At 30.4% G+C, this 26,216-nt stretch overlaps 1 protein-coding gene across 2 annotated transcripts in view; it reads left to right on the top strand.

Moving 5' to 3' along the window:
* LOC107436259 (vascular endothelial growth factor receptor 1) overlaps nucleotides 1-18,097 on the top strand; it is a 44,494-nt gene extending 26,397 nt beyond the window's left edge. Inside the window, exons 15-22 of one of the 2 annotated variants that reach the window (XM_043049795.3) lie at nucleotides 1,741-1,860; nucleotides 3,868-4,099; nucleotides 5,200-5,401; nucleotides 9,255-9,377; nucleotides 9,471-9,541; nucleotides 10,229-10,369; nucleotides 14,150-14,255; nucleotides 17,659-18,097. In XM_043049795.3, the coding sequence (XP_042905729.2) occupies nucleotides 1,741-1,860; nucleotides 3,868-4,099; nucleotides 5,200-5,401; nucleotides 9,255-9,377; nucleotides 9,471-9,541; nucleotides 10,229-10,369; nucleotides 14,150-14,255; nucleotides 17,659-17,982 (1,319 nt within the window). In that variant the 3' untranslated portion in view covers nucleotides 17,983-18,097. Of the gene's footprint in view, nucleotides 1-1,740; nucleotides 1,861-3,867; nucleotides 4,100-5,199; nucleotides 5,402-9,254; nucleotides 9,378-9,470; nucleotides 9,542-10,228; nucleotides 10,370-14,149; nucleotides 14,256-17,658 lie in introns of those variants that run through there. The other variant, XR_006226014.3, reaches the window with a different exon arrangement.
* Nucleotides 18,098-26,216: the final 8,119 nt, after the last annotated feature.

Genomic DNA, 26,216 nt, shown 5'->3' with positions numbered 1-26,216 from the left:
CCGAGAAATTCTTAACAGTGTATGCTTCATACTCTACTCCGAACAAATCTAACTATTGAGTATTACCAAGGTTCTGATAGTCTGTTTACACCATTTTGTAATTACTTTACCAAATAAAGCATTTCATTGCTAATTTTGACGATTTTCCAAAATAAGAAAAATAATTCCTATTGAATATACATCATTTGACTACAACACTTTTACTATATAATTATCAAATATAAACTAAAATTCATAAACATTCATTAGATTCAATTGAAGCTGCATTTTTATATTCTTTTTAGGTGTATGAATAGTTGATTCATGAGAAGCTTTAGAAATTAAGCTAAATTTACTGTGTAATTCATTATAAAAGGAATAAAATCATGTCAATATGATTCAGTTGATCTTTGTTCTGAAAAAGTACTGAAAATAGCTTGTGATAAAGTTTTAAGTCTCAAGAAAGAAAAATTTTTCCACGGGAACGCATACTTATTCAATCATTTAAATACAAAGCTGAGTTTGTAATATTAAACTTCGACAAATTTAATGTTACAAGTTTATACAAATTTTACTCAATTTAAAGGAAAATTAAAATAAATGTCTAAAATTCTATAACTTTTTTCGTCAAAGATTATCGTAGTACATAGCTTTGTGAACTGAAACTGAAAACTTTGTTGGAAAATGAACTCCTTTAAAGGGTAGGATAATACTAGTGGCAGTTAAGAAGCATTTTTTGGGGATTTTTTATCAGAGGCACAACAGAAATCAAAACTAAAAAAAATATTATGTTAAAAATTCAAAGTAAAAAATAATTTACAGCTAAACCAGCTGTACTTAGAATTTTTAAGTTAGGATGAAATATTTTTTTTTTTAGATTATACTTACAAATATTTAAAAAAAAATGAAGAAAAATTTTATAACATGCAGATTTTTGAAAAAAGAAGACCCATATTTGTTTAAAAATATTCAACTATCCTTAAAAAAATCAGCAATAGTTGTTTATAAAGAACGATGCAGTGGAATGAATTAAAAGAATTTAATTTTAAGTATGCAGTTAAAATTTTAAGACGATTAGTAAAAATTTGTTCGGTCAATGAGTTTAGCGGATATGAAACTTGTAGCTTTGAGAAAAACGAGTTTGAAGTCTTCAAGACGCATGCGTGAATAGACCAAAATTTCAGCACAGCGCAAAAAGCAGAATTCGACTATATTTTCTTACCTCATGAAGCGTTCATTTTAAATACACCTTTTAACCCCCCCGGTTAGAATTTAAACAAAAAACATTTTTTTTTTAAAAATTCTACAATTGACTAGCCTCTAGCTTATATTGATCACTAAATAGTATATACATATATATGTCTGTAATATTTTCTCAAACTATGAAAGAAACAATGTCTTATCCAACCGCTTTAAAAATAAATTATATACTATTATTTGAAACGTTAAGGTATGCGGTATGCTAACTTTGTCTTTGTTGAGGATGTAAATACAAATTAGCGTTTGAGAACAATGTATTTCGACCGTTTACGTCTGCAAACAACGTCAGGTTAAGTTGACGCATAAATGTTTTAGTTATGCAATATTTTATTTTAATAAAATATTTTAATTTTGCGAATTGCTTATTGGTAGTTAAATAACTAGTTTGAAAAATACAAATGAATTTGGCATGAAAATATTTTTAAAAAAGTGTGTGCGAATATTTACTAGCTTATTCTTTTTACTTAATTTAAATTAACCTATTTTTTATTGATTTTTCAGAGCAAGCTGATTTGAATCAGCAAAAAGCGTTGATAGCTGAGTTAAAGATTCTTATTCATTTGGGTCACCATATTAATATTGTTAATTTAATGGGAGCAGTGACAAGAAATATTCCACAAGGTAAATTTTCGTTCACAGAGTTTATTTACAATTATGTACAATTGAGCGTTTATGTGCAATTTTGTAATTTCTGGAATATTAAAATTTTAACCGATAGCTTAGAGCAGGGGTGGCGAACCTTTCTGCACCAACGTGCCATTTTTTTCAAAAAATTGTTCAATGAGGTCATAGACGTGCCGTCAAATAGTTTTGACTTTCTGATTATTGGGAAAATAATAATACTAAATACTATCAAATCAAAACTATTTACTATAAAGAAAATTTTTTTTGCAGGGTCTCAGTTATAAGTGTAATTCAACTTAAAGTAACATCAGTGTGAATTCTGTTGTTGCAGATTAGATGACAAATAATTTATATTAGGTTGTAAGATGTTAGTTTAAGCAGAACTGTTAAATCTCTTTTTGCTGGTTATTTATTGTTAGCTTGTTTTTTATGGTTACTAATTTTTTTTGGCATTAATTATAAATTTTTTTGTTAATAATTTTTAATTTTTTTTGTTTGTTTTTGAGAATTTTAATTTAATTGTTAATATGCTTTGTAGTGAACTTTCTGATCAGTGGCGTGCGCAGAATAGTGTGTCGCGTGCCATAAATGGCACGCGTGCCATTGGTTCGCCATCCCTGGCTCAGAGAAATGAAATTTTTTAAATGCAAGTTTTGAAAATTTTTGTCACTCAAAAACTTGTATTCAGCTAATTTTGTCCACATTTTGAATTTTGTCATTCGTTCCGGAACTGAATTGGGAAATTACCGAAATAGTAACGGAAGCGAAACTACGGGACCAAAACGTCATGGACCGTCTACTTTCTTTCTTAAACGTAAAATAATGAGTACGGCATATTACGATAAGTCCGCTATCATGTATAAAAATTGTTTTAAAGAAATAAAAATTACTAGTTTTCCACAATATATTAATGTTTCTAAATATATTATGACAATTGTCTTAGAGAAATGGAATTTTTGTCTGAATAAAGGAGCAATATTATGTTAAAAATATTTAAATGGAAGCATTTTTATTTATTTCTGGTATCAATACAGGAAAATGAAAAAAAAAAAAATCGTTTTCTTCTCAGAATTGGAGCCTCTTATTTTTATATAGCAATGTGTGGGCGACCCTCAACCAAGTTATCTTTTTCCGCTTCTATTAGAAATCCTGCCAAACAATTTTGTTGACCACATATCTATCAGTATTTTCCATCTTGACAACTTGAGCCGGGATGGCCCAGGGGATGGAACGTTCGCCTTCCAATGAGGCGAACCGGGTTCGAATCAATACGAACTCCACATCCGGCTTGTACCGACCACAGTGCTGACGTGAAATATCCTCAGTGGTAGACGGATCATGGGTTAGAGTCCCCTTGCCGTCAGGCTAACCGTGGGAGGTTCTCGTGGCCTTCCTCTCCACGTAACGCAAATGCGGGTTGGTTCCATCAAAAAAAGTCCTCCACGAAGGCAAATTTTTCCAAATACTCGATACAGGAGTTCCCTTGTCTTCTGGATTGGGTTCAAAATTACAAAGCCATGGAGTTGAGCATTAGTTGTCGTAAATCCATAAAATTGGGTCAGCTGTTCAACGACTGTTATAATATAATTATAATATCTCGACAACTTAACTTAAAAATCAACATTCACTGTTATGAAGGAAATCGACTTTATTTTATCTCCATCTTGCAAAAACTTGCTACGATATGGACAATTGTTCAAATTGTTCTCGTTAATTACATTTTTACTTTTCACAAAGTACAAAGTTGCTTAATTATGTCTACAATCTGTAGGCAAAAACAGTGTATTCCAGTTGCGTATTTCAAATCTAAATAGTTGTTCAAAATGAGAGAAGTAAATATGTTTCCATTTTTTAGTCTTTTCATTAACATTAAATAAGTGTATTTGCTTATAAAGATAAGATCTCTGTAACAATAATTTTCTCTGATATTATGAATTAACTTTTTAGCGGACTTTTTCTTTACTTACATTATGTGGTTTTTTTTCTTCCTGACTTTTTTTTCAGGAGAACTTTTGGTAATGGTGGAATACTGTCGCTATGGAAATATTCGTGAATTTCTTCTGAGATATCGGGATAACTTTGTAAATGATACGGAATCAGGGTTTAAAGAAATATTTCGTACTCCGGAAGTTTCACGCATGGATAGCTTAAAGTCTTTTCGGGTAAAAGGTGAATCAATCACATCTTCACAAGGTTCTACGTCAACTGGAATGGCCTTAGACAATCCAAGTTATAGGTATAAGTTATTAAAAAATATTTGTTTTTACAATATTTTAATGAAATATATTGTGTTGCTATAATAATATATTAGTGATTAATTTAAAAATTGACTTGTTGTTTTGTATGTAACTAGCTAGATCATGATGAAATTAAACATAGCGAAATGTGCATATCTTTTAAATAATGAAAACTATGTTAAAAATGGCAGGTTATAAAAATTGTTGGCGCTATGGGTAACTTTCAAACATGTAGTGATAAAAGCTGAAATTTCTTAAATTATTTTTATAAGTTTTTTTTTGTCTTTGCTATGTTGAAAATTAAGAAAATTAGATTAGATTAACATGCAAATGAGGTATCTGACTAATATTTCATTAAATAGGAATGCTCTGTAAAAAATTCTGGCATAAAATACCGGTACTTTTGCTACATTATCCGTAAAATACATTTTTACGGTAAAATTCCTTCTTACCGTAAAAGAGTATATCGTAATTTTAAAATAATATTTATTTAATTAGACTGATTGAGAGATTCTATGGCAATTACTACTGTAAAAATTACGGTACATCTGATTTTTTGTTTTGCAATATGATTTGGTAAAAATGGATTTAGCTGCAAAAGGGAATTTCACCGTAAAAATGAATTTTACGGTAAAAAGTATTGGCGGTGTAAAAAGTATGGCCGGTAATTTTCACTGTTATTTCATCCGGAATTTTTTTTAGTGTATAACATAATATCCAACAAATTATAATTTAAAATTTAAGCTTTTCGGTGCACAGTATTATTTTTTTGCTCATAACCTACATTTAGTTTATAAACAAGAAGTGTGTTATTCAATAATTATTTAACATTATTACATTGTTTGAGATTTATTTTAGCACTTGTTTTTCAAATTTAGCTCTATTTATTTGGCATCTATGATTTGTAAATTTTTTTTTGATTAAAATTAATTTGGAAAAAATAATTCAGGAAAGGTTTAAGACCTATATTTTCTGAACCACTGTAAGTGTAACGCAACTTTTATGTAGCAGAAATGTAAGAATTTGAAACAGAATATTAAGTAGATTTTCAAGTGAATTAGTAGTTGTTTTTTACTTAAAACTGATTTATTTTAATTAGGGAACAACTTCAAAACGTAGAAGCAAAACCATCTACAACGATATCAACTACAGGTCGTTCAATGAGTTGTTCATCTGAATCTAGCAGCGTTTTTAGAAATTATCATCGAGTTGACAGCCATGAACATGTAATTTATACATCTGATTTGATTTGTTATGCATTTCAGTGCGCGTGTGGCATGGATTATTTATCATCGAAAAAGGTATTCAACTTACTTTGCCTACAAATAACATTAATTTTCATTTAATTTAGAAATTCAGAAATACAATTCTAGCAGAAAACAACAAAAATGTTAAGATATGTGTGTTAGCAGGACTTCATCAGGGGACACACTGCCTGCTACCTGCTAACACACAGGAGCCTTTCTGTTGTCAGTGGTAAAACTCCAAAACTGACAGCTCCCCGAGGCCCCATAGTGTAAAAACAAATAAGAAAAAGCAATTAAAAAAATGAAATGTAAATGCAAAAAAAAATTAATGGCGAACAATCACAATTTAAAAGCACTCAGAGTAAGTCTTAATAATGATTTAAAAGTACACAGAGTAAGACCTAAATAAGAGACGCCCACCTATAGGAAAAATAAATAAAGATAAAGTTACAGTTAGAATAACTACATCAAAATAAAATATAAATTTCCAAATTCTTAAGGAAACATGGGAAATAAATCAAATGCTGACTCCTTTTTTGAAAATCTTGAAAAATAAAACAAAAAAAAAAAATGAGTAAAAATTTAAAAAAAGTTTTGCCATCTATATGCATCAGGAATATAAAATCCTAAATTTCACAGCATAGGCCTATTAATGGCCTTCAATATCAGTCGAATTATTTGAACGTCTTTAAAATATTTTGAATCAAAATATCATAATTACAGTAATTAGAAGGAAAAATATTATTCTCGAATGTAATCTTGAAATTTCCGATAGCTGAAACACATATCTTAAAATTTTTGTTGTTTTTTGCTAGAATTGTATTTCCGAATTTCTAAATTAAAATAAAACAAATTTGGATTTAACTGCCTTAAGCGCTTTTCTATTATGATTTATTATTTTAAATGTTACTTACTTATTTTGCCTTTTTCTGAATTTGTAAATTAGTTTCATTTGTTTGATTAAATTAATTTTTATTTTTCATACAATGCTAAATGTATAGGTAATTCAGCAAAATGAAACATTTTTTCTTCATGAAATTAACAAGTTTCAATTGTACATGAGACAAAAAATTTGGTAGGTGCCTTTATTTGCTTTGTTGGGCCACTTACAACTTCATAATGAAAATGTTATCTGATTTTTATGAATTAGTGATTTTTGATTAGCTAATTAAATGTTAGAAGAAAAAAAAATGACCATCGTCGAATAAGCATTAAATGATAGGGTTCTTCGAATTTATTCGATGCCGTCATCATATAAAATTATGTTTTTCTTGAGAAAAATATGCTGTTTTCATAAGTGTTGTATTTGCAACTATTTCTCATGATTGTTAGATCAAGTTTAGCCGATAGCCACTGCTCTCTATGCTTATTCTGAAAACGGCTCAGAACGTCAATATAGAGAAAGGCCATAGTTTTGCGAAGATGAAAAGAGTTTGTGGTTTAGTTTTTAGTTTTCTAAAATTTACTTCACTGCGTAACAATTTGATTTGTTATGCATTTTTGGCCTTAGCCCACTTACAACTTTATATAGAAAATAATATTTGATTTTGATAAATTGGTGGCTTTTGACAAGTTCATTAATCGTTAGTTAATTAAACGTCTAAGTTCGCGACCGTAATGTGGAATTAAGCCTATCTATTGCCTGCGTTCTCTATGCTTGTACTGTAAATTTCGCAAAATTTCAATATGCAGAAAAGCCACAGCTTTATTAAAATTAAAAGCGTTTGCGGTTTAATTTTATGATTAGAGACGTTCCCCAATGCTGCATTATCTGAGCTCTTAGAAATTTTCTGAAACCAAGAATAAGACAGTGATTTTGATAAATTCCTTCTATGTGGAAAAATGCCGCCAAATTGAGGATATTTTAAAAAGTTTAATAACTTTTAAATTTTAAAGTTATTTGTCCGTTCAAAAGCCTAGATAATTCTTCACGGTAAGATGGCATAGAAAATTAAAATTATAGTTTTGCTTTAATTGCAAAGCACTTAAACTGTGGCTATTCTTTTTATTTTCCTTGGCGAAAGAGCGTAGAAAAACCATGTTATGGTGATCTGTTCTAGCCATGTTGAGAGAATCTGAAAAGGAAAATGATGCTATGATATTGCCAACACAAAACCCGCACCAAACCATTAATACAACAGTTCTGCTTTCATTGGGACGAATGACTTATAAGTTTCGTGACATTTCTAAGCATATTTGAATCATAAATTATGAAAACAATTTTTCCGGCAAATTCAATAGCTTACAGTCGATTCTAAATTTTCGTAATACATATTTCTTTATTTGTGGTGAATACCTGAATTACTCTTGGTCACCTTTCAGTTTTGTTTCCGAACGTTTAAACGGTATTTATTGGTATATCAATGACAGTATCAATGGTATATAATGGAAAAGTTAACTCATTACGAGGGACAATTACAATTACTTTATTACAGACAATAATCACAAAATATGTTGTACAGTGTAATTCACATTTATAAGAAATCATAGTCAAGTTAATACTGAGTTTTCATGTAGTCAGTTGAAATTAAATGTCAGTTGAAATTAAGTCTTAGAAGTTCTTATTGCATAGTATTCAGTGAGATATTTCTAGGAAAGAAGTTTCTTCTAATATTAGAAAAGTTTGGGCAGGTTGTTAGGACTCGATCTTCAGTGGCGTTACACATTGGACGTTAAGGTTATTTCTTGAAAAATGTGCGATAATTAAAATATTAACAAACCATAAGGCAAATTAAACATATTTATCCATGATATATCTTTTAAGAAACATGTTTAAGGATTTTTAATTTTGTACAACGTAAAGAATTCGACTTTTAAATAGTTAATTGAAACAAAATGTATTTTGCCATGTCTTTGCTTGTTCAAAAACATTAAAAATATGTTCATTTCTCAGTTTAAAGCATTTTTTTTCGTAAATTAAGATTTATCAAAACAAATTTTGAGTTGTAAATATTTTTTCATTGATACATTATAAATTGTTTAAAATTAGTATTTGTATAATTTTAAAATAGTTTTTTATAATTTATGAATTTCCTGTTTTCATAAATTATTGGGGAATTGTAGTGTTTAGTTGCATTTTCGGTTTTGAGGTAAAGTAAATGCATTTTTAACAACAGAAATATGGTTATCATACAAACAATTACATAAAATTAGCAAAATAACAATTGTTCAAAAGAATTCGACCGAATATATTAAAAAATTTTTTTTTGCTTTTTTGACGAAATATTTTTTCAGAGAAGCCAAAAATTGATTCTAATGCACATTGAAAATACGTATTGTCACTAAACAAAATGGAAGAAAAAATGAATAAATAAATAAATAAACTATAACTGTGAAAAAGTAAATAAAAATGTGACTGCATGCACTGTAAAATACTTTAGTTTTCTGAAACCCCAAAAATAGTGGCAAACATGTACAAAAATTTTTTACAGTGTTCACTTTAGTATTTTATTATAATAGTCTAAATTTTTTGTTAAACTGACAAAATTTAACCGAACCATTAATTTGTTATTTCACACCTATAAGTAAGTTATATTAATATGCAGTCAATCAGAAATAAGTATGCACATGTATTGTATCTGTATATAAATAATGCACGTTTAAACTTATATATATATCTATAAAAAAAGATTATGTAGTTAAATCTTTTTCCTGTAAAATTATTTAGAAGTAGGTTTTTTATTTTAATAACTGCTCAAGATTGATCGTAAGTAATGCTTAAAGTATAAATTTCAATGTGTACTCTTGAAATTTTTTCCTTTTATTTATGCATTGCAATTTTCACACATTTAGGTTGTAAAATATATAGTTTATAACTTTTTTAAGAATTTATTGTTATTGGGTTAAATAGAGTTTAATTTACAATTTCTGATCGAATTGTTTCTAAGAAAAATATTTATTTATCAAGTTAATCCATAGAGACTTGGCAGCAAGAAATGTTCTCTTGGCAGATGATAAGGTGGTGAAAATATGTGACTTTGGATTGGCTAAAGATTGTTACAAATATGAAAATTATGTAAAACAAGGCGACGTAAGAAAATATTTTTCCTTCTTTTTTTTTAAAAAAGTAATATTTGATTTTTTTTAACAATCAAAAAAGATGATTTTATATTTTTATTTTTAGGGTCCACTTCCAATCAAATGGATGGCTATAGAATCAATACGAGATCATGTATTTACAACAAAGAGTGACGTGTAAGCTAGTTATGATTTTTTTTTGATTGATTTGTTTTCAGTTGAAGAAATACCACTATTCGCTTACTTGGCATTGGCTTTATCCCTTAGATTTCGTATTTCTTTTATTTCCTCAATATTTAATGCTTATATTTTTATTAAATGCTATATAAAATATCACTTCTGACCTCACAACTCTGGATCAAGACTTAATAGTTGTCTGGATCAAGACATGAAAATAGAATGGAAAGATAAATCTAACCCACGCACGAAGCGGAATTCGAATCCGGAATCTTCCTGGTACGGGGTCAACTAAATGCCCACCATATAAACCAGTCGGCTTATTTCGTTTCTTTTCGATTACCTATATAGTCTTAGTTAACAATCTCCCACAATGCATTACGATAAGGTTTCGAGTTGAGGAAACATTTTCGTCATATATTTGTGAGTTCCCGCTGTCGTCACTTGATTTCATGGGTAAATAATTCTCAAAATTAACGAAATATAGCTCAAGTATTGCTGAATCGTCAAAAGTGAGAGTTTTATTTCTGAGAAAGAGGGAATTAAATCTTCAAAAAATAAAATAAACTCACGCTTGACTTTCATGAAATTCTCCCTTACATAAATTTCAAAATCTTATTCTTATCACATAATTTTATTGATCTGTTTTTATATTTCAAAAATATTAATGGCTTTATTTTTTTTCAGATGGTCCTTCGCAATTTTGATGTGGGAATTTTTTGCTTTGGGGAGTAATCCCTATCCAGGAATTGAAGTAGATGAAGACTTCTACAAGAGATTAAGTTCTGGTTATAGAATGGAAAAACCCCAAAACTGCCCTGATGCTATGTAAGAGAATATCTGTAATCTTACCAATTCCTAATAAAACCCCAAAACTGCCCTGATGCTATGTAAGAGAATATCAGTTATCTTACCAATTCCTAATAAAACCCCAAAACTGCCTTGATGCTATGTAAGAGAATATCAGTAATCTTACCAATTCCTAATAAAACCCCAAAACTGCCTTGATGCTATGTAAGAGAATATCTGTAATCTTACCAATTCCTAATGAAACCCCAAAACTGCCCTGATGCTATATAAGAGAATATCAGTTATCTTACCAATTCCTAATAAAACCCCAAAACTGCCTTGATGCTATGTAAGAGAATATCAGTAATCTTACCAATTCCTAATAAAACCCCAAAACTGCCTTGATGCTATGTAAGAGAATATCTGTAATCTTACCAATTCCTAATGAAACCCCAAAACTGCCCTGATGCTATATAAGAGAATATCAGTTATCTTACCAATTCCTAATAAAACCCCAAAACTGCCTTGATGCTATGTAAGAGAATATCAGTAATCTTACCAATTCCTAATAAAACCACAAAACTGCCCTGATGCTATGTAAGAGAATATCAGTAATCTTACCAATTCCTAATAAAACCCCAAAACTGCCTTGATGCTATGTAAGAGAATATCAGTAATCTTACCAATTCCTAGTAAAATTTACTATTTTAATTGTATAAACTTAATTTCGAAATTGATATAGAGTGAAGTTTTTTTATTTTTATAATTAAGTTTTCACACGTTTACAATACTTATATCTTTATCAGACAAAGGACGCTTTTCTGAATTGATAATCCCCTTTACTTGAAATTGTCAAAAGTTCAAAGGGTCTGTTGGTTTCATTCCTTTAATAAGTAAGGTAACCCTGTTGTCATTTGATGATCGTATTGACCTATTGTAAAGTGCGCAAAATAAAAATTGAACCACTGAATAACTTTTTATATAATGATCAGATCTTTATGTTTTAGGACTCATTCTTAACACTTAAATAGCCTAATTAATGGTGCAGATGATATTTTAAGTTCGAAAACCAGCTACTAAAGCGTACTTTTTCTGAATAAACATACCTTTTTTTTGATGGATTCGGATTTCTGACCCCTAAAATATAGGGGGGGGTGGCAATCTGGAAATATAGTCCAAATAGTTTGATCAGGAGAGGGGTCCAAATTCTGTACCCCTTAATGTTATTTTTTCTTTTTGCGTATTTTGCAATATTTCGAGAACTTTTAAGCGATTTGAACATTTTTGCACACAATTATAAAATTTGTTTATTCAAAGAGAATTCCATGCAAAAATTGACTTTCAGTAAATATTGATTTCTTTTTATTTTTTCATTCAATAACAGTCGGAAAAAGTTTGAATTGTAAAGTATACAGTTTTTTACATCATTTTAAAGAATACAACTTTTGCAAAGCGAAATTCGAAGTTTGAACGAAATAGGTTGAATTGTTTCTGAGAAACTGAATTTAAAAAAATTGTATTTTAAAAGCTCGATTTCTCGGCAACTATTCGACTGATTTCGCTCAAATTTTATTGCTAATTATTCGCTAAATTAGATTTTTTATATTTTTGATTTCTGTTATAAATTTTCGTATTAACACTTATAATGCATAAAAAAATTAGCTTCAAAATATGGAAACAAGGAAAAAAATATAAGGACATGTTTTAAAATATTTAAAATTTTCTTTAATTATTAAGAAAACTACTTTTTTTTTCAATCACTTGAGTAAACTGAGAAGTTATTGATTCGGAAAGATCCTTTGAAGTATAAATAGATTTCTTGTCTTAGCTTCTTTGTCAACGAAGACAAGAACCTGTGTGCATTGATATTGTGTGCCATTTTTATAAATTTCTTGGGTTAGTTTTCGATTAGATTAAGATCTGGCCTTTCCATGGCTAGTTAAGAAAATTAGTTTCAAACCGGAGTTTTGCGCTCTTAGAAACCTGTATCGAAGCATTATTCAGTTAAAAAATTTAGTCCTGTGAAGAAATCAGTGGCCCTTCTGGTAACAAACTTTTTTCTAACATAGCATAATAGTCCGTATTTATTTTGCTATCTATAAACAGTATTGAAGTGGTTTTATTTGCGACAAAATGGCCCCTAACCATCACTGAGCCAACACCATGTTGACGTTTGCAAAACACTTCGTTGGTCTTTCACAGATCATACCAAAAATAACAAAAATCATGAGGTCCATCAAAGTTTGACTTTTTTTCGTCAAAAAAATCACATCAGTTCATTTTTGACAGAGAGAAATTCATTTTTTTGGCAAAATTAACTCTTTTTCTCCTATGATGATTTGTAAGAGGTGGACGTGAACACAAGTTTTCTATAAAAAAAGATGAGATTGTTTATTTAAAATATTTTGATCAGTCCTTGATGAACATTGAAAATTCAAAATTTTATTCTAACTTCATTTGCAGCTTTTTTTTTCTGGTAAGCTCTCTTTGCAATAATTTTTTTCTGTTAACGAGTGCGAATTTCAAACACGTTTTTTTCATTCCTATAAATTCTAGAATTTCTTCTATTCTAGAATTTCTTGGAAAATTAAAACTTACCATTTAATATGTCCTGATTCTATTTGAAATTTCCTGTTCATTTAATCTACATTCTCGAAAAAGAACAATTTTCTTTCTTTCAAAGTAAGAAAGATGAATTCCTTTGGACAATGTCACGACGCAAGATGTTAAATATGATGCACGATGTATAATGCACGATATATGCACGATGTCGATGTTATGCAATGCCAAATGTCACGATTAAGGCTCCTATACTATCAGAGCTAACCTATAAAGCAATATTGGAGCAAACAAGTTCGCAAGTTAACGTTATTTTAGTATTCGTTATGTTATTCCAGAGATGCCAACTGCTGCGGACACACCAAAATAATTTAAAAAACGGTAAATAACTACAAAGTAAATTTTGAAAATAGTTGACAATATTTGCTTGCTTTTAAAAATGTAAAGCATGTAATAAGTACTATAAAGTGGTGAATTATATAAGCCTACGCATTGCTTAGAAATAGTGGTGGATTAAAATCTACTAAATCGAACTTATGAAACCAAGAATTGCAATTAATAAACTACCAATTGAAAATATTTATTCGCTGTGCTTATTTTAGCTCCTTGCTCCAACAATAAATGATAAGTCGGCCTGTCTAATTCAGGTGCTCTAGTCACGATGAAAGTCAACCAGTGTGAAATTTTTTTTCACAAGCCAATCTCGTAACCCGGGATTGTCATTTTTGTTTAGTTTTCAAATATGCAAATTTTTCAATAATTAGGAAAGAAAAAATAATGTCCTTATACTTTTTCCACTATCACTTGAATTTAAAAATCAAAAAGTAAACAGATAAATATTTGGAAATTTTTTATTAGTTTACTCAAAAAATAGTCCCGCACTAAAAGACATGGTCCCAGTAGAACACCGAAGTCAAGCATCATTGGCTTTCTGGGTGCGCGAAATCGGTCCTCATTAAACTGTTCTACCGTAAAGTGCTACCAAAGCAGAGGAGCTAATCCCTCTGCAGAGGATAAAAATTGTGATGGTATGTCTTCGGATCATCCTCGGGGATTTTTCACAGACCTTCGCCAATAGCCCATTGGGCAGCTCTAGTGCGATGTAAATAAATTACCTACCAACTCAAGAAATTCTTTAATTTTACTCCCAATTTTAATTCAAAAATTGCCCACGATTCTCTAAATAAGACTTATAGAATTTCCGATTTTTTCGCTCACTTTACAAGTTAACCATGCTTATATCTTCTTTTTTTGCCACAGTTATCGAATCATGCAAGACTGCTGGCAAGCCACTCCAGAAGCAAGACCAGATTTTAATGAACTCTCAATTATTCTTGAAGGTTTTGTGGACTCGGGAGTAAAACAGGTGAATGATGATTAATATCAGTTTAGGTTGATAATATTGATATTTTTATTTTTAAGTCAGAACTGAAAGCATTTTATTTTTACAATTTGCTGGAGAAAGTGTTAAATTTGATTTACTTTTAATTAATTTATTTTATTCATTGAATATTTTAGAACTTACTCAAAGAAACAGGTAAGTGATATTTTATTGAATTTCGATAAATGAGCTTTTGTTACTTCGCTTAATCTTGATATATTTAGTTTGTTTGTAAAGTTATAACTCATAAAAGTTTTAGGTGGATATTTATTTGACACTAACTCTTTTATAAAGGAGGATTTTTAATTAGTTTTGTGCATAGCATCTGCTTGTTTTCATGGGAGATTTTTAATTTTTTATTTACCAAAAATAATTTTGTTTAAAAAGCTAAAACAAATATGTATATTAAGTTTCATATTCACAAAATAAAACTTTAGTAACCTCAATTTGAGACAAAGTGACATCAAGTTTTATCTAGCCTTGTTGTTTATCTAGTTTCTCCGAAAACCGTCCAAAAATAATTTAGAGATAGCGCGAGCCTCAGCATTTGCGATTTTTTGCCGGTATTTATCGCTTAAAGAGGCGAAAATTCGGTAAGTATTGATTTAAATTCTTTTCCTTAAATAGTGCTGATTATAGTCAAACTATTATGTTATTTTGTTACATCTAAAGGTAGGTCTAAGATTCAATAAAAGTATTTTTATTAATTTTTAGGCAAAAAAATAGATATATATCCATAGCTATTGTAACACATTTTTAAAACAATTTGCTTTATTTAAAATTAGTAGTTTCATGCAAAAAAGTATGTTTGTTTTAATTATAAAAATGCTTACAAGACTGTTTTGGGCATTTTTTCTATCGTGGTAAACTAAGCTAAGTTATGATACTCTCGATTTTGTTCATAATTTAGGTTACCACTTCACAAATTTCTGGCGTCGAACATCAGTACATTTAGTGAATATGCAATTTTTTCTTTTCTTTTCATTTTCAACTTCTTAGTGCCTGGAATCTATAGGACAAAAGAGCATCAATTTAAAGAGCCAGTCACATTCGCCTTCGAGAAGAATTTTTGTAAGCGAAACTAATCAGCATTTTAGTAAATGGGAGGTTAAGACCAAGATGTTTCATGGTTAGCTCAAAGAAATATAAGCTCTGTCGTTTATTTCTACTAAAGTATAATTTGCATCAGTGATTTAATCTCTGAAGACAGAGAACAAAATAAAACTTAACCTATCTCCATGATTCATTCATACGTAAACTTGATATGTCTTCACTGAGCCATGCTGATATTTACGAATAAATTGTCGTTAGTTTTGTCAATTGCTGTGTCTGTTAAGGCAGTAGGGTTCGATTGTTCTTGTTTTCCTGTGGCGCCATCTATGGTCAAGAATTCGAGTTCTGTCACCCTCATACGTCACACCCGTTTTATAGGGTGGACCCATTCATCCACAGATCGTAATTTTGACCTAAACCAGAGTATGATCAATCTCCAATTCAGTAACCCCAGAGGTATTGATTTGTTATGGGAACATGGAGGACTTTGCGACTCGATAGATTTAACGTGTTCAGTCACCATTTACTACCAGGGGAGTCTTCGGTCTGCGTAGTTCGAACCCACGAACATGGGTCCAGCGCCCTACTGACCAGGTTATCCCGGCCCTTTGTCAATTATATAAGATATGTGCTTAATATTTTAAGTGAGTGCTCACATCATAAAGATTGCTGATGAACCCCTTTTTATTTTCAAACCAAAAATAATAATCCGAAAAAAGAACATTTTACTGTAATATATACTAACAATATTGTGTTAATCGATACTGTTTTAATATACACTATATATACTAACATAGTACCATAATATAGGTACGGTGGTTGCTTACGACCCAGTGATTGGGTTAAGTATAGGAGAAAATTGTTTATTATGGTAGTTTTTGATAATCAGAAATCTGTCTCGAGCTATAGCATTATACCAAATGATACTGAATATTGTTAATCTTTATTTTGATAGGCTGAACTTCTAAAAACCTATTTTGCTTAATCTAATAACGTGAAACCTTCAGAACGACCATCAAATAATAATGAATAGAAAGAGACTTGAATTTTTTCAACTTAATTAACTGTGCCAGTTTTTTAAGTTTTCAGTTTTGAGATGATGTCATAGTGTTGGTCATTTATTTATTATCTTGTTTTTATTTCAACCCCTTAAGAGGAATGAGTATTCAGCTAGTAACAGTAAAAATTCACGAAGAAAGCTGCAGAATGCATTTAATAATATTTATTTTCCACGCGAGTTTGCTCAGAAAAAATGAATTTATAAACAGGGCAATGTGTCTAAAACAACAAGGATTGCCAACCAGAAGGAATAAAATTATATGTCGAAGACTTTCAGAATAACTTCGAACACCTTCCAGAAGAGAGAAAGCCTCAGAACGGGTTTATTTAGTAGTCAGACATAACGAACATAAACTGAGCAATGGAGAAAAAATCACTTTCACAAGAAAGATTCACTTTCGCTTCTAAGCTGCGCAGTGGGGGAAATACGAAGATGTCATTACGTTTGGACAACTAAAGGGTTAAATTCTTAGTCTATGTTAACCCGTGATGAGAACTTCTTTCTTCTAGGAGGTATTGGCCGAACTCCTCGCATCTTAGCGTCTGATGCCATTGAGTGATTTTTTTAAGGTTCTTTCTTGACTATTTGTTGTTTAGCTCATTTACCTTGCTCTTTCATCCAAAAGATACTCAAATAGTGTCACTTACCTACTTCTTCCACTGAGCACATTTGGAATTAATACATTTCGCAATTTAAATGAGTGATTTGCATTTAAATAAAACTACAATAAGATCTTTCTGTGAGAAATCTCAAGTTTTGTAAAAATGTCACTTACCTGCTTCTCCCGTTATACTCGTCAATTGTAAGGATACATCCATTAAAAACAGTTTTAAAGCAGCAAAATTTGTAATTATTTTTTGATTTCAAGGCATCTAATAATATTATACCTAATTTAATAAAAGACTGGGTGACTTTGGCATTATAAGTTAATCAATCAACGTCAAATTTTGTAAGGTAGTTAAAAATCCCTTTTTCTACCAAAATTCGTCGAATTTATTTATAAATCAAAATTCTTTTTACTTAAATTTAACGTTACTTAATTATCAGCGTTTTTTTTTTATTTAGAATAGTCTAAAAGTTCTTTGCTTCCTTGCACTTTGTAAGGATCAAACAAATATTTTTTGATAATTTTATTTCTACTAAGGTGACTTTTTGATGTGATACATTAATATCATGATAAAATCAGCAAAATAATAATATTTCTTTTACAAATAATTCATACAAAATAATTTATTACAAAATAATAGTACAAAATAATTTATATTTCTTTTATAGCACTTTGCTGATTTGAATGCCCCATACATGGAAATGAATCGCCAAAAAGAGAAGCATGATTATTTGAACCTGTCAGAGGATCAGCCTAACAAGAATTCCTCCTATATAAATGCCAATGTTAATCCAGCAATGTTTTATGATCAAGTACCACGTGTAAACAGATCAGTATCAGATTCATCAGTAGTAAAGGAAGATATGGAAGTTCCAATGATTCAGTTGGAAACTATAAATGAAGATACAGTAGAATATAATCCAGCGCATTTTGAATCAAATGCTGTTGTTCAATTATCTAACTATTTAAAAATGGACGATAATAGAGTCTAAAGTTTCAAGAGCGAGTTATTTAAAATCTAAACATTTTGTTAATCCTATTATTTTTGAATGTATAATCCAATTTGTAATTGCAAATTAGGAGTGATAATAAATAATTTGTGTAAAATATGAGACATAGTTACGATTCATTTTTTTACACAACTATGAAAGTTTATTACCTTATTCAGTAAGTTTGTTTTGCGGAGAGATACATGTAAATGAATAGTCAAAAGCAGAAACACGATTATTTAAACCTGTCAGAAGACCAACCGAACATGAATTTACTCTTATATAATTGCCAATGTTAATCCAGCAATGTTTTATGATGTAAATAGAGGGATATCAGATTCATCAGTAACTGTTTTGGCCCTCGATATCTCTCTATTTTAAATACTCCTCAAATTATAACACCACAAATGAACTGTAATTTTTCTCACATTTTTAATTGCGCTCTCTACTCCTTCACAATTAACATTCTCGTTTTCCTGTTACATAGGTTTCTAGATGGCGCTACAATCGTACACTACATACCGCCGGGTGTTGCATTGTTTAACAATCAACAAATCTTTCATAATTAACAAATCACATACAAATCACTATTACACAATGAAATATTCACAAAAATATGAAAAAATAATATGCAGTTGAAAAAAAAAAGAATAATATTCATTCCTTTGGCAATAAACAATTCTTAGAAATTGGCCGCTTGAAGATTCGTTTATTTGTTTTGTTACTACAAGCACGAACTCTGCCATCCTTTCTCGGAAAGACCTCCACAATTCTACCAATTCGAAAATTACATATAGCTAAATTGTCTTCTTTTATCACCACCATATCTCCAGTTTTCATGTTTTGTTTATCAATGTACCATTTCGACCTTTATTGCAAGGTTGACAAATAATCTTTGTGCCACTTTTTCCATATCAGTTGCACGAATATAGTGATTTTGTGCTAAAAACTCAACCTATAATCAGTTACATTGGTTACATCTGGTTCAACAATTGTTGTAAATGATCTTCCGATCAGGAAATGGCTTGGAGTGAGAACGCTCAAATCATCTGAAGATAACGGCGTAAGAGGTTTTGAATTTAAAACGTACTCAATTTCCGTAGTCACTGTCAAAAATTCTTCATAAATTAATTTCTTATCACACACTTCTCTCTTCAGATGATATTTGAAGAATCTCACACCAGCTTCCCTGAGTCTTTCAAAATTCGGACTCCTCGGTTGTCACTGTCAAAAATTCTTCATAAATTAATTTCTTATCACCCACTTCTCTCTTCAGATGATATTTGAAGAATCTCACACCAGCTTCCCTGAGTCTTTCAAAATTCGGACTCCTCGCGTGTCATTGTCAAAAATTTTTCATAAATTAATTTCTTATCACCCACTTCTCTCTTCAGATGATATTTGAAGAATCTCACACCAGCTTCCCTGAGTCTTTCAAAATTTGGACTCCTCGGTTGTCACTGTCAAAAATTCTTCATAAATTAATTTCTTATCACCCACTTCTCTCTTCAGATGATATTTGAAGAATCTCACACCAGCTTCCCTGAGTCTTTCAAAATTCGGACTCCTCGGTTGTCACTGTCAAAAATTCTTCATAAATTAATTTCTTATCACCCACTTCTCTCTTCAGATGATATTTGAAGAATCTCACACCAGCTTCCCTGAGTCTTTCAAAATTCGGACTCCTCGGTTGTCACTGTCGAAAATTCTACATAAATTAATTTCTTATCACCCACTTCTCTCTTTAGATGATATTTGAAGAATCTCACACCAGCTTTCCTGAGTCTTTCAAAATTCGGACTCCTCGGTTGTCACTGTCAAAAATTCTTCATAAATTAATTTCTTATCACCCACTTCTCTCTTCAGATGATATTTGAAGAATCTCACACCAGCTTTCCTGAGTCTTTCAAAATTTGGACTCCTCGGTGGCAAAATTTCCATTTGATATTTTCATAACTCATATAATTACATAAACTCTCTTGGGGACATTTAACTAAGCTAAATAATCGTTGTAACTCATTATTACTTCCAACGAAATTAGTCGCATTAAATAAGGACGGGATATTTTTTATTTTATGACCGCTTTTGAACAGCCGACCTAATTTTTGAGTTTACGACTACTAATGTTCAACGATGTAGCCTTGTAATTTTGAACCAATCCAGAAGACAAGGAAACTCCTGGATCGGTACCCCCAGAGATATTGATTTGTAATGGGAACATGGAGGACTTTGAGACTCGACAAATTTAACTTGCATCAGTCACCATTTACTACACGGGGAGTCTTCGACCGGAGGGGACCGAACCCACGAACTCTTGGACATGGGCCCGGCACCCCACTAACCAGGCTATCCCGGCCTAGTAGCGACATTTTCATTTTACATTGATTAACTATCAGTGTTACATTACAGACTCAAAGGATGGACATCGACAATAACAGTACAATATAAAATAGCTAGTCACGTCACAGGTAATTTTTTTTTTAATTTTTCATTTTTTAAAATTTTTTTATTTATTATTCTTATTTTTTTCTTACATTTAACATAAATGGCCATCACGGGTAGCTGAAAAGCTCCGGACTCACTGTCTGTCCCCAGGGACTGGGGGCAGGGTCAGTGGTGAGGAGTGTGTGGTGATCAATCACGTTGGCTGCTATTGTGAGCCAGTCCGTGGTCGATTGTGGGGTATGTATATTTTGTTTATGCTGTATTGTGTGTTTTACCTATTTTTATTATGAGTAGTAGTTGAGGCAGTGTTTTGGCGGATAGTGAAGAATAAAACTTACCAAAATCATAAATGGTGGTAACTTATTAGAAATTAGTAATTAAGTTGGCTGACTCATCCCCCACCATTTTAATTTTTTTTGAATTTACATGAATAGCCATCACGGGTAGCTGAAAAGCTCCTGGCACACTGCTTGCCCCCAGTGTCTAGGAGCAGGGTCAGTGGTGAGGCGTGTGTGGTGATCATCCACGTTGATTGCCATTGTGAGCCAGTCCGTGGTTGATTGTGGGATATGCGTGTTTTGTGTGTGTTATGTTTTGAGACTATGTATCAGTGTTAGTCATAGAGATTTTGGGAGTTTTGGGAGACATAGAGATATCAGTTAGCGGTAAAAATATCGGCCAAATATAACCTAAGGACGGGATATTGCATTTTCCTCTATGCGAAAAAAATATCTTTGAATTAGCTATAAATGCTTAAGAACTCACCTCTGTCACAAGCTCCAAATGAACCGCCTTTGTGACAAAGCATACAAAAACCGCGACATCAATTTTTTGAAAAATACCTTTCCGTTGGTTCTTGTATTTAATTGTAAATGGACCGCAAAAGTCCACTTTTGAAGTGGCAAATGGAAAGTTTTGTCTCACGCGACTTTTAGGTAGGTCACCCATAAGTTCATCACAACAAAAAAAGATCGTTCTAGATGACTTCACTATTATACTGAATGAAGTTGAGAGATTTTCCACTAGTAGTTAAGATCGAAGCATTGAATGCTATTCGAAGTTTTGTTGTGCTCTTTTGCAGCTTATAAGTGCCATGATGGGGCATATAATATGAAACCTCGGGTTCAATACACTCGTTTACTTCAGTCATATGTCCTAATTTTTCATATTCCTTCAAAAAATCTCTATACAGTTTTAGGTAGTTTTGGTCACGAGACTAACTAACACACAGCGATTCAAGTTTCCTAAGAGCTATGTGCCTCGAATCTCCCTAATCTGAATAATGCTCCTTAAATGGCATGTAAACTATATATTTTTCGGTCTCATCTCTCTTATGAGTTAACACATAATGTTCTTCGCATATGGAATTTTCCTTACTTTTATGTAATTCGTTTCCTATCTCTTCGATCTCCCAAAACTTTTTCAAATTCGAATTTAATTCATCTGACTCGCACATTAAACCAAAATAACTAGAATTAAGTTAATCTAATCTGGAAACACTACCTCCCACTATGTAACCAAACACTGAGTCTTGTAATGTTATGTTTTTTACTTTTAGCTTCTATTTTTCCCGGTTTTATGACGTCATAAAAATATTCTCCTGAAAGAATAATGTCGACTGTTCCTGGGATATTGAAATTAGGATCCGCAAGATTAAATGACGCTGGAATTCGCACTCGCGTATTTATAATTTTATGTGGAATTAAATCCGCTATTTTTTGCTCGACTAACACGGAAATACTCCTTTCGAAACTTTTATTTTTTTTCGCAACAGTAGCGTAACTCTACTATTAGTTATTAACTCGGCATTATTAATGCAAGAAATAGACTATATTTTTCACTTTTCGATTGTAATCTCTTTAACACTAAATATACCAACATTTAATAAATACAGTAGGAAACCGATTATCCGGAACGGTCGGGACCATCGCTATTCCGGATAACTGATTTTTCCGGTTTTCTGAATCGCTACAAAAAGCCGTTTTTTTTTATTGTTAAACCCAACTAAATAAAAAATATTTGGAAATAATCTAAAACAGAAGAAAAAAAGATGAAGTAATACACTAATGATTATTTCCAAAATGATGGTAAGGTAAACATCTTTTAAAAAAGAAAGAAAAATCGTAAAATCTTATGAGGAAATTTTTTTTTTAAATGGCGAGAAAATTTATCGAATTTCTTTCCGGTTTTTTGGTATTCCGGTTTTCTGATTTCCGGATAATGGGTTCTGTACTGTACCTATTTCTACCATAGCCGGTCAAATGTTTCTTAATTGAATGAATGAAACATTGATGTTAGGAAGGAAATAAACAAAGTAACTTTTTCATAATTAAACAAATTGTAGCTTGTCAATTTTTATGTATTACAAACACAAAGAATCAGAATTTTTAATTCATTGCTCAACGCATTTTTTACATATACATGGTGTTTCCATTGTACATTTTCCGCAAGCATGTTTTTCACATTTAGAACAAATTTTGATGTTTTTATTTCTGTTACAATATCCTGTTTGGCATGTCATACGTTGATAAGAATCTTGCTACTCACCAAAACTTTTAGCTTTTGTCACTTTTTCTTACACAAAAATGCCAATCTAAAATTTTAGGTACTGCTTGAAATTTGAATCACAGTTATTCTGTTTGAACTAATTACGCAACAGTTTTTGCAGAAATGTGCAACTAATCGAATGCAATACGTTGAACACTCATTACATTGTAATTTCTGATCCAATAACTTCATAAAGCAATAAATTGTTCTCTCGGTCAAATGACTGGTTGCGGTAGAAATAGGTATACGACAAGTTTTATTCGAAACAAACAAAATACGAAAAAATAATAATAATGGAATATTAACTGTATATAATGGTTAGAAAAAGTCATGAAGTCAAATGTGCAAAAGCGATAAGTTGATATGCGCATTTTCGATGTATAAGTTCTTAAACGGTCATCTGACCGCTTATGGTATGTTTAGTGTTAAACACTTAAGATTCATTACTAGAGCCCGGATTTTGATGACCTAAAAAATCTCAACTAATGCCCTTAAAAAGTGCAAAAAATGCCCTTAAAAAAGGCAAAAAATGCCCTTAAAAAGGGCAAAAAATGCCCTTAAAAATGCAAAAATTGCGCAAAAAATGCCTTAAATAAAGTAAAAATATTGAATTAAAAAATGTTTTGCTCTTTAAAATTATTATGAGTCATTTTTAAAAAAAACAAACAATGCAATACTTGTTCTATGTTCATTAAAGTTTGAAAAATATGTTTTATATCCTAAAATAACAAAAAAAGGAAAATATATTGACATCAAAATATTTTTATTTTGTATAGAAACTTTAATGGATATAACAACTTTCATCTCATAATATTACTAAATATCAGAATTACATTGGATTATTAAATGTTGTTTGATAATTTGAAATGTAAACGAGCGTCTCTTGTCTGAAAGTAAATTTTCATTCCTGCAGAAGCTTCTTTCAACGTCTACTGATGTTATAGGTGCGTACTTGAAAAAGACGGTCTCACTTACTGACAATTCTTGAATTTGAAAAAATTTTTGCTACACCTGTTAATATCCTATGGATTTTCTTCATTATTTGGAAGCCAGTGTAATAATGAAAATTGATAAAAAATTATAAAAATTGGAAAAAATTAGCAAAAACTTTAAAAAATGCATTAAAATGCAAAATACGCCCCAAAATTTAAAGAAAAATGCCCTATAAATCTAAAAAATTGCTCTACAAGACTAAAAATGTCCAAAAATGCAAATGTCATCAAAATCCGGACCTTGCTCATTACACAGATTTCAGAACCAGAATTAATTAGAATACGAGCTTTATGCCATTGCGAATATTTATCTTTTATTATACCTATTACAGTAGGTAAAATAACACTAATAGTGTTTTGACTAAGATTTGTAGCGACAAAAGGCTGAGTACGCCATTCGGTTATCCTGTGGCAATAAAGAAGAATTAAGTTAATTTTTTCCCCTCCTCGATACTGACTTATTTACAATTTCATCGACTGGTTTACATTTTGTTTCTTTTGTAGACGCAATGTTTTTCATTTCTCTCACGAAGTGAATTAATTTGTTGTGAGCTTTTCCGCAGATACAATTTTTAAATGAACACTTTTTTACATTGCAATTAGGGGATAAACATTTATTAAAGCATACTTTTTTTTATCTTTGACCACGTCGACCACGAGACGATTTTGACCACGAGAGAGATAATGCATGTTTTTTATTGCCCAAACACAAATCACGATTATTATTTTTCTCATATCTTGCACAGTTTTTACCGATTTTTTTTTTTGGTTTTGAAAACAATAATTTTGTACTTAATTTTAAGTTGTTCCGAAAATTATATTTAATATTACTGAATATTTTCAAAGTTATAGCAAAAAATAAATAAATAAAACGCGAGACAAAAATATGCTTAGAAAAATGTCCATGTATTCATACATATTTAGGCAAATTTTATGAAATTTTACGTAGTTATTGCAAATAACAATCTAAGTAATACATCAATATAATTAAGTAATATAAAATCACTACAAGATACAGATTTATTGCTTTATTTTCTGGCATCGCTCGTTTAAAGATACTTGTTTTCTTTCGTAATGAAATGCAAACCTTCAAAAGTTTTGAACCTTATAAGCAAACTATAAAAAATCGCATGATCTAAGCACTTATAAAGCTATAAACTAGTTCTCGAAGTATTTCTTGAGAAATTCCAAAAATCTCTATATTTTATTCAAAAACTGAAAGTGTCTCATCTATTATTGTAGGGTAGTGTATATAGGTCTGAAGTTAATAATAGTGAGTCAGATTTATTTATAAAGAAAGTGATTAACACTGTGCACATATAATTAAATTCTAAAAAATATGCTACTATTTTTTTTCATGGATTTGCTGAGAGTAACTAATCACATTATTCTCCCTTCTCGAAAACTTATTAATTTTCACGCGAACATTATCTCAGTTTTTCAAGTCATTTAAAAGAGTAAAAGCAAATATATTGGTTTATTGTGAAATCTGCTAATGCATCTCAAAGTTAACACTTAATCTTGAATTATATTCTTTGTGTTTTAAAATTATTGAGCATTAATATTCCGTAAGTCAAGATTCAAAGATTTATTCTCAACTTTTTTCAGGGACAAAGAAAAAAATCTAACTAAGAATAAAAACCGAATTAAGCTGTTTGCTTTCAGTGATTAATGATCGAGAAATATTTACTTTGGGTTTTTTTTATGATCATTTATATGCTTTAAGCTTACCCAGCAGAATAAAAAGATAACTAAAGAAACTTCAAGAATTTTAAAGGAAGATACTTCGGACAAATATTGGTTGTTCGTTTTTCGTAATTTTTTGTAATATTCAGATAAAAATGATTAAAGTGTCCCGTTTTTTATAGTTATCTTCGTTACCTTAACCAATCTTTCCTTTTATTATTACTTATTATGAATGTATCATTAGAATTTAAACCTTCCGTAATAACAGCTTATTGAAAAAATCTGAGCTTAATAACTTTGGCGTCATTTTTATTTAGTGTGAAAAATTTGAATTAAAATAGAATACATTGAAAAGAGTATTATGTAACTCCCGTTTATTCATCAAGTAAATTTTTCTTGACTCAGTTTATTAAAAATTAACTGAATTTTTAATGAAATATGAAATTTAAGGATTTTCATCTACTAATATATTTTACTCTGCGTTCATTAATTAACAAATAGTATAGTACCTTTGTTTTTAATTTCCTTACATTTACAAAAAATTGCCTATCATCTGCCATCAAAAAT

This window comes from Parasteatoda tepidariorum, chromosome 12, assembly GCF_982258835.1.
Source record: "Parasteatoda tepidariorum strain Cologne lab strain chromosome 12, Ptep-v5.0, whole genome shotgun sequence".
Taxonomy (NCBI): Eukaryota; Metazoa; Arthropoda; class Arachnida; order Araneae; family Theridiidae; genus Parasteatoda; species Parasteatoda tepidariorum.
The sequence above is the reverse complement of the archived record's forward strand: the minus strand, read 5'-3'. Positions and strand labels throughout refer to the sequence as shown.